Raw genomic sequence first — 8953 nt, 5'->3', positions numbered from 1 at the left:
TGTCACACCCCCGAACCAGACGGCGGAAACGTCCGAGGGCTATTGTGACTCAATTGAATACCATCACAATGAATATACATGAATCATAACATCATTCATCACCATGCATTGAAATATTACAACTAGTATTGTTTACATTCAGTACATTGTTTCAAAACATTACAATTCCAAAACATAAACCGTTCGTTATTATTTAAACAAACATCATGACATAACTGGACACATTTTTCTTCGATTTACCTGTTACCTGAGAATACAAGTATTTTGGAAAGCATCAACATATGAAATGTTGGTGAGTTCATAAGTAAGGTTTCAAAAGAAATGATTTGTATAGTTTTGAAAACCTCAGAAAATCCAACATTTTCTAAAAAAAAATGTTGTATATGAGAAAAAGTGTGAAGATCCATAAGTATGCTTGTTGATTATTATAAACGTTAATAATTGTTAGACTTTGTATGTATATCACATAATCAAGAGTGTTGAATTTCCCAGGGAAAACCTGATGTTTTCCCAATACATCAAATTACATGGCTTAGTTAGTATTATTCCGATACGACGTTGTTTTCTTTAATTCCAGGTGACATTGGATTAATTATGGGTTGTGAGTCGTTATAATCACGCATTAATGAAATGACTAGTTTACAACTATACAAACGATCCCTTAGGCGTCGTCCATATTACTCACTTAATCCAACCACCCTGACTTCTCATAGCCCCACAACCGAGGAGAAAAGAGGGTGCGAAGCCCCCATTATTTCCATAAGTCGTTCAAGGCTATCGTGAATGCGAAAGGCACTTAGCCCGACTCGCATTTGACTTCTCGACTTTGCTAGCAATACCAAAGGACCCTTGGGGCCTAACAACACAATAAAGCTATTGAAAGTCCTTTTACACGGAATTAGGTCATATAAGGCCCAATAATATGTAAGCGCGTTCCCTTCGGGCCTACACATCGTGTCATTGGGCTAGCTAGGCCCAACAAACATGATTTGAAACTTTCGAGCCCAAAGATGGTGTATTGACTTCTCGTAAACTTCCGCATGTGTATTCAAGTGTCATTGTTTATTGATTTTTGATTCGTTATTGATTTGAGACCGAATCAATTCGTTTGGTAATGATTTTGGTGTTGAAGGTGTATTTATTATTACGTTTCACCGGTAGACGTAGTACTCGTGTTTTTATTTTAAGGGATCTATTGCTTTAAGAATGTGAGTTTATCTTCTTAAGCCCTTCCTCGGATTAAATTTACACTTTTAACCCTTTGAGTATAAAAGAATTTCCGGTTTAGTCCTTAAACTATTTTTCTTGACACTTTAGTATACAAAACTAATTGGAAAGACATTTTTAGCACAAATTTACTTGATAAACAGCTTAAGTCCTTCAAAAATGAAATTTTTTCGGTTGAAACCTCCATTTTCGCAACTTTTACAATTTTGACCCAAAATGGAAAATTTTTGCATCTTTGGTCCCTTTTTATTTTGAAAAGCATTTTTGACCCTTGAAATAGATTTGGTACACTAGTAATCCCCTGTTTTACAGAAATGTGCAGTTTCAGCCCCTCCAACTTAAAATTTTCGCAATTTGGGGCTTTATTTGGCCGAAAAGCCCATTTTGGCCCATTATGTTTAAATTTCACATTTTTAACCCTTCAAAAGTGTTAATATTCTGAAAATACATATTAGAAACTGTTTAGTCTCATCTCAACCTTCAGAATCTATACTTTGTCGTTTTGGGCCCCTTAGTTTTGTATTTTAGCATTTTGAGCGCAAAAATGGGTTTTAAGTCCAAAAATGTTCATATTAACCAACTTGGCTATTTTTCTAGACTTGATTAGTGTGAAATGGTATAAGTTATACTTATTTCATTCATCATATTGTGGGTCTCGGTTTTTAGGTTCTTTTGGCTAGTATAAGCATCACAATCACATAAGACCATACATATAAGCATAAAAATCACTCAAGGCATACATATACTCATAGATCTATACATTTGCTTGTATTCTCCCCCACAAAACTGATAAAAACCGAAAATGAGGGGGTATGAAGCTCACCTATGGGTGTGATTTCGGTTTTTGGAAGAAAATGAGAAGAATTTCGGTCTTAGCAACCTTCCTTGGAAGATTTCAAACTTGAATGCTTCTTAGGTGCTAGATCATGAGTTTGAATGAATTAAGAGGTGATTTTTGGATGAAATGAAGTAGCTAGTTTAAGGATCTAAGAGATTTCTTACCTTAGATGATGATTTTTGTGTAAAAATCCCCTTAATTCCTTCTTAGATCTCAAAATATGGATGAGTTATGAGAGAGTTTCCTTGAGAGAAAAGTGAGTGAAATATGTGTGTGTGTGTGTGTGCTTGAACTCGGCCGAGAGCAAGAGAGAGATGGAGAAAAAGAGTAGCTAGACTTGGAAGTATGTGAGTGCATGGATGTTTGAGTCTTCATGCATGGATGTCCCTTGAACAATTGTGAGGTGTCACTCACAAAGTCAACTCTCCTCTTCTTTTGGGCTTGGGCCGAGAATGGGGAGGGTGAGAGGAGGTTTTTGGGCTTTTTTCCCTTAAGCCCATGTTATAGCTAGGTTGGATGATTTTTGGCCTAAAAAAAATATAAATTTGATTTTTATGACCCATTAGGTTAGATTAGGTTAATTATGGTCCAAAATGGTTCATATAATTAATCTATCCCATTCTAGGCCCAATATGGCCCAAAATATTGAATTAAATGGAAGTGGGTCCAATTAGAGCCCATTTAAGAGTTCTAAGCCCAAGATAGCCAAATTGGAAGCTTATTGGTCCATTGGGCCCAATAAGGAAGTCCTAGTCCAATATGGACTTAAACAAGAACTTCTAGGGTTTCCAATTGCTTAATGACTATTTGAATTGCTTGCATGGGTCTTTGATTGAAATTTTGCTGACATAGAGTATGCATCATTCATGCTCTTATGTTTTTGATTCATAAATTTGTTTAAGTGTTGGTTACAAGGCACAAAAATTCCTAATTGTGACATCATGTAAGAGTTAAGACCATTTTTATGGAAGTAAAATGCTATTTGGTCTTTTTAGAGCATACAAAGGCAAAAAGTTTCCAACTTTATGCCTTAGGACTCATCAAACGACCTAGATCTGAGTTTGGGACGTAAAGTCTTCAAGTATTAAGCATTTAATGGATTTTGTGCATAAGCTGGTTGTACGCTAGACGTATTATGTAGTACGCTATACGTACAACCTTTCTCCCAAAATGCTAAGCGTACAAAAGAGGTATGTTAGGCGTACGCTCTCAGGAGGACTTGGGCCTTAGTGGACTTTGGACCTTTGGGCCCTAACGATTTTTTCCCTAGAATTGCTGATAGTTGGGATTGAACGTATATTGGGCCAATTCTGGAATAATTGGGTCTATATAGAAATAGACTTGCATTTGTGGGCCTCGGTTTAGGCCAATTCTTGGACTAGGTTATTGTGGGCCTTTATGGGCCAATTGGAAACAAGAGTATAGACTAAGGACACTATTCGGCTTTAGGATAAGGCCAATTGGAAAGGTTTGCACCCAATTTGGATAATTGGGCCACAGGTGGGTCATAACTAGGTTTTGACGATTATGGGTTATTGGACCATCAGGATGCTAAGCGTGTTGGACTGAAAAGAAGGATTTGGGCCTAATGGAAAGACCATGTAAAGGTTTGGGCCTAATTTGGAAAGTTGGGCGATTGATGGATTTATGGACATTATAATGTTGGGATTTTGTTTTGGGTTTGGGCCTTAGTTTTGGATCATACTAGGCCAGGGGTAGAATGGTCATTTTACCCTATGCATGGATTAAGGGTTATGGTATGGGACCCAATTGCTAATTGGGTATATTGAACGGTATTCATAACTCAGGAAGTAGACAGGGCAGCAACTGAGGATTTCCTTTAGGAAGCTTCTGCATTCAGGTGAGTCTTCTCACCTTACCAATGGGTCTAAGGCACCAAGGCCGGCCCATTTTATGTTATGTGGTACACTAGTTGTAGTAGAGATATGTGGTATGATATTTAGCTTTATGCTAAGTGGTATGCTAGTGATTATATGATATTTGCATGGAAGACCTCGTGGGGAGTCCGTGGCAGTTAGATATAAGACCATATGGGGGAGCCCATGGCATTCCTAGGTAAAGACCATGTGGGGGAGCCCATGACATGATGGTATAAGACACTGGGGGGAGCCCACGACACCCTTATATGTTTATGCATGTGTTATGTAGTATGATAGATGCTTCTTTGATATACGATATACTAGTTGATTATGAATGCTATTACATGGAAGACCTCGGGGGGAGCCCGTGGCAGTTGGATATAAGACCATTTGGGGGAGCCCATAGCATTCCTAGGTAAAGAAAATGGGAGGAGCCCATGACATGAAGGCATAAGACCCTGGGGGAAGCCCACGACATCCTTATATGTTAGTATGCATCGCTTATGTGGTATATGTAGCTTTTATAGGTAATATGATATGTTATTATGTGGATTGTGTGTTGTATGCTCTGGGGAACTCAGTAAGCTTCGTGCTTATAGTTTTGTTTATTGTTTCAGGTATAATCGATTTGGAAATGAAGGGCTCGAATTGATCGCGGTGCCTACACCTATGATTTCCGCAATAAATGATTTTGGGATGGACTCTGATAAATGTTTTACTTAACGATGTTTTGGAATGTTTGAAATAAATGGTATCAATGTTCTGGCTATATTAAAAATGAAATTTTACATTTGATTTTTAGGTCGTTACATGTTATTTTGGGAAAACTAACTAAGCGTTTGCTAACAATTGTATTGTGATTTCAGGTGCGTGTGGTTCCAAGGAAGGGCCCGACTTGATGGCGCTGCATGCACTCTCCACTATTTTCCGCACTCATTGATATGGATACTCTGATGAATTTGTATGATGGTTTTTATGTAATGGATTTTTAGCATCAAACTTATGGTTGTAAACATTATTTAGAAATAAAAAATTTTATCTAGATTTTTTGGCTGTTACATATCATTAAATTTTTAATATATATATATATATATATATATATATATATATATATATATATATATATATATACATATAATTTGTATAAGTCATTTTTTCTTTTAATATGCTATTTAATGAGGCTTTAGGTTGGTTGTTCAACTAATGATTTGGATGAGACAAAAGCCTTTGCTAAATGGATTCTTAAAACTGGTGATTGTAATATTGGTGGTCCTAATGATAGTGAAACTGAAATTGAATTTCTTGAAGACGTTATCGTTCACTCTACAAGTGACCATATTCATTCAATTGTATTTGCCATTTGTCCGTCTTTTGAAAACCATCATAATAATCCATCATATATTCATGATAAAGCTATTTTGTTCCCTACAAATGATGAGGTCGATGTTATCAATGACTACATGTTAGGATTGATGAAAGATGAAGAGAAAACTTATTTGAGTTTAGATTCTTTATGTGAGATAGAGTCAACAGATTGTTTTGAGGAATCATCTTCCTCTCTGAATATATTGAATGCTTTGAAGGCATCTAGAATTCCTAACAATAAACTTACACTAAAAACATGTGTTCCGGTTATGTTGCTTCGTAATATCGACCAAACCAAAGGTTTACGCAACAATACTAGGTTACAAATTGTTAGACTTGGAAAACATGTCATTGAGTTACGGATTATAGTTGGTAGATTTTTCAATGAGACTACTTGTATACCTCGTATGAAGTTAACTTCGTCTGATAAAAGAATCCTTTTCCGTTTTCAGCGGAGACAATTCCCCTTAGATGTTTGTTTTGCTATGACCATTAACAAGAGTCAATGACAATCATTATCAACTGTTGGATTGTATTTATGTAGACCTGTCTTCACTCATTGTCAGTTATATGTAGTTGCTTCTCGTGCGACAAGTAAAAAAGACTTGAACGTACTCATATGTGACGAGAAAAATCGTCCAACCAATAAAACAAAAAATATTATCTAAAAGGAGGTCATTTAACGATTATATATATATATATATATATATATATATATATATATATATATATATATATATATATATATATATATATATATATATATATATTCAAACATTTTATTTACACAGGTCATAATCTTGTTTACAACATCATACGGCATTAGCCCCTAAAATAATAAACAAAAAATATTACAATCTAACATCACAAAATATTTATTTAAATAATCTAAGCTTAATATTGAAGACCATTTATTAATTTTTAACATCTTTTCATTGATCATCTTCATCACTTCTGTTTTACCTATCTTGGACAATCTCCTACCAGGTCAACTAATGTAGGACAAATATGTAAACCGAACAAAAACAACGTAAAAAGTTAATGTAGGACAAATATGTAAACCAAACAAAAACAACGTAAAAGTTATGTTCTTAGAGAATCTTGATGATGATTATATGCAATTTTGTTAAAATTGTGGGGTGGGTAATGTTAGAATTTTATTTACATAAAAGTTCAAAATTAAAAATTAACTTAAAATATGTGAAAACTATTTCCCAACCTCGTTGGCATTCCCAATTACACATCATATATGTTAGATCAAATTAACTTCAAACCCAAAATTTCTAATCTTAATTTTGAATCTCAAAGGACGGATTTTGCATAATATTGGAATTTATAGATATTCGAAGTTATCTTGTTTCTACACATGTTTCCAATAATGTTCCCAATCATGTTTATGTATGACTCGTCTTGATAGAACACCTTCTAATCTACTTCTAAATCTCTATCTTTTGAGTCAAACCAAACTTGAACCGTCAACTTATTGATTTCCTTACTCATCATCTAAGACTCTGTTTGGTAATAGGACACACCCCGCCCAAAAGAAAAAAAAATAGACCCTTTTTTGATAGCATTTGGCATGAGCAATATACACACATATTCCAGTAGAGTTTATGTTTAGCCACATGTACCAAATGCTATATACAGAATCTAAAAGTTGTTGATTTTTCGTCTTGTTATTTCAACAATCAACTATGTGAGAATCACTAGGACCACCCCTTGATGTTTGGCCTCTTCGTCTTTCATAATTAGAAACCTCGTGATGAACATAATCCAATCTTCTAACTGAACCAACACTAATACTTCGAAGGCTCATTTTTTGACTACTCTCCATTGGCAATGCCATATGAGGGCTTGTGGGAAGGCTCGCTACAAGGTTCCCAAAAAGGCCCCGTGCTTCGTTTGGTAACCGAAGTGTGTATCTCTCAGTATTTTCAACGGGTCGAATTATAACCGAGTGACCAGTTGAATGTGAACGTGGCATTTCAGTGGATGGAGGTATCTTGTGTTTGAACTCTACTGGAAGAAGAAACTCAGTCGATGCATAATCTATCTCCGGGTCAACTGGGCAGTGCAACAACTCAGTCATATGATCGAGTTCACCAGGTAACAAGACTAGATTCGCTCTACACACCGGGCATGTGACATGTGAAGCCAGCCACGTGTCAATACAATCCTGGTGAAACACGTGGCTGCATTTTGGTAGCAAACGTAGGGTTTCATGGTCTTGAAACTCATTTAAGCACACGGCGCATTCTAGAACCGTCTGCCCTATCTTTATCCCTTTTACACTTGAATACAAGAAGCTTGGGAATGTGGCTATCACCGCCGGATCAAGCCCATGCACCACCGATCTCATTGACCCCGTTTCACTTAGGTTTTGTGTACTCCTTGCTAGTCGGAGTTGTCTTTCAGTAAAATGGCGGAAGTAGGTCGAGATTACACAAATCATGAAGAATGCACTTAAAAGGCACACCAGTATAATCGCCATTGTTGGGTTGATCTTGGTAGACGGTTTCTCATACGGCGAGGGCATTGGTGGTGATAAGATTGTATCTTCTGCCGCGTAATTATCTGCTGAAAGTAACATAAAACCAACAATAACCCATTTGGGTTCATTTGGAATTATAAGGAGTTGCATTAAAGAATCTGATCAATAATTTGCAGTGAAACTATGTATGTGAGTTGGTTTTTGATGCTATAATGTCATCTGTATAACTAATTAATTAGTGTTTGTTAGCTTCAATCTTAAGCATGAACAGTGACGCGATCTTGCGCCTGCTTATGGGACGAGTCTTGGCACTATGATAATAAAAAAAAGTTATTTTTATGAATGTCGTGTTGCTGAGAAGAATGATATTTTGGTAGAAAGGTTGGAAAACGACGAATGGAACAAATGAAGGATTATGATTTAAGAATATTATGTCGATGATAACGAGATGAGAAATACATTTTCTAGAATACATTTGAGTGATGATGTCATATTTATGGACGGCTATGCGGATTTTCTTTTGTTAATATACTTTATTTATAAATTTTTTAGAGTACATTAAACTAACTCTCAATGTGATTTGAGGTAGTCTATGGTCGTATTCCACAAAATTAGCCGATATCTGGTGCCTTTTAGCGGGCAGCGGGTAGCTTGTAATTTGTAGCGTTTTGTTAAACGCTACATGACTTACAATTTTGATTTGGAGTATTTTGTTTAAACTAAACGCTAGAAGATTGTACCGCCGAATGAGACTTTCTATTCAAAACGGAGCGTTTTGTCAAACGTAGAAGCTAGAAGCTCTTAAACGCTCCTAAACGCTCCGTGCCAAACACACCCTATATGTTTGGTCCGAACAATTTTTTGTAACTCAGCGTTTGGTTTCATTACAAGTTTTATCCTTACCACACCTAAAAAGACTATATTGCATTTTTTTTTTTAAATTATTTTTCATTAACCAAGTGAAAAAATGTCTAATAATATTGCACATCCCCTTTGACGTTCCTTTTAATTTTCAGCCATCCATCCCCTTTGATCATACTATCGTTCCCGACCCTACTTCAAATCCAAGTAGATGCACTGTCAAAAAGTCATACAAACAAAAACTACCACCTGTTTTGCTTAAGTGAAACTCCAATATCGCCAAAGTGAAAT

The 8953-nt window shown here is 35.9% G+C and overlaps 1 protein-coding gene across 1 annotated transcript; it reads right to left on the bottom strand.

Annotated features, from left to right (window-relative positions):
• Positions 1-6669: 6669 nt before the first annotated feature.
• Positions 6670-8102, bottom strand: LOC111914787 (E3 ubiquitin-protein ligase ATL6). The gene has a single exon (XM_023910496.3). The coding sequence runs from the start codon at positions 7949-7951 to the stop codon at positions 6992-6994; it is 960 nt and encodes a 319-aa protein (XP_023766264.1). The 5' UTR covers positions 7952-8102; the 3' UTR covers positions 6670-6991.
• Between the last annotated feature and the right edge of the window lie 851 nt (positions 8103-8953).

Source organism: Lactuca sativa, chromosome 9 (genome assembly GCF_002870075.4).
Source record: "Lactuca sativa cultivar Salinas chromosome 9, Lsat_Salinas_v11, whole genome shotgun sequence".
NCBI lineage: Eukaryota > Viridiplantae > Streptophyta > Magnoliopsida > Asterales > Asteraceae > Lactuca > Lactuca sativa.
The sequence above is the reverse complement of the archived record's forward strand: the minus strand, read 5'-3'. Positions and strand labels throughout refer to the sequence as shown.

Excerpts from the sequence above, each read along its gene's own strand:
- LOC111914787 (XM_023910496.3), bottom strand. The coding sequence starts at position 7,951 with ATGCAACTCCTTATAATTCCAAATGAACCCAAATGGGTTATTGTTGGT.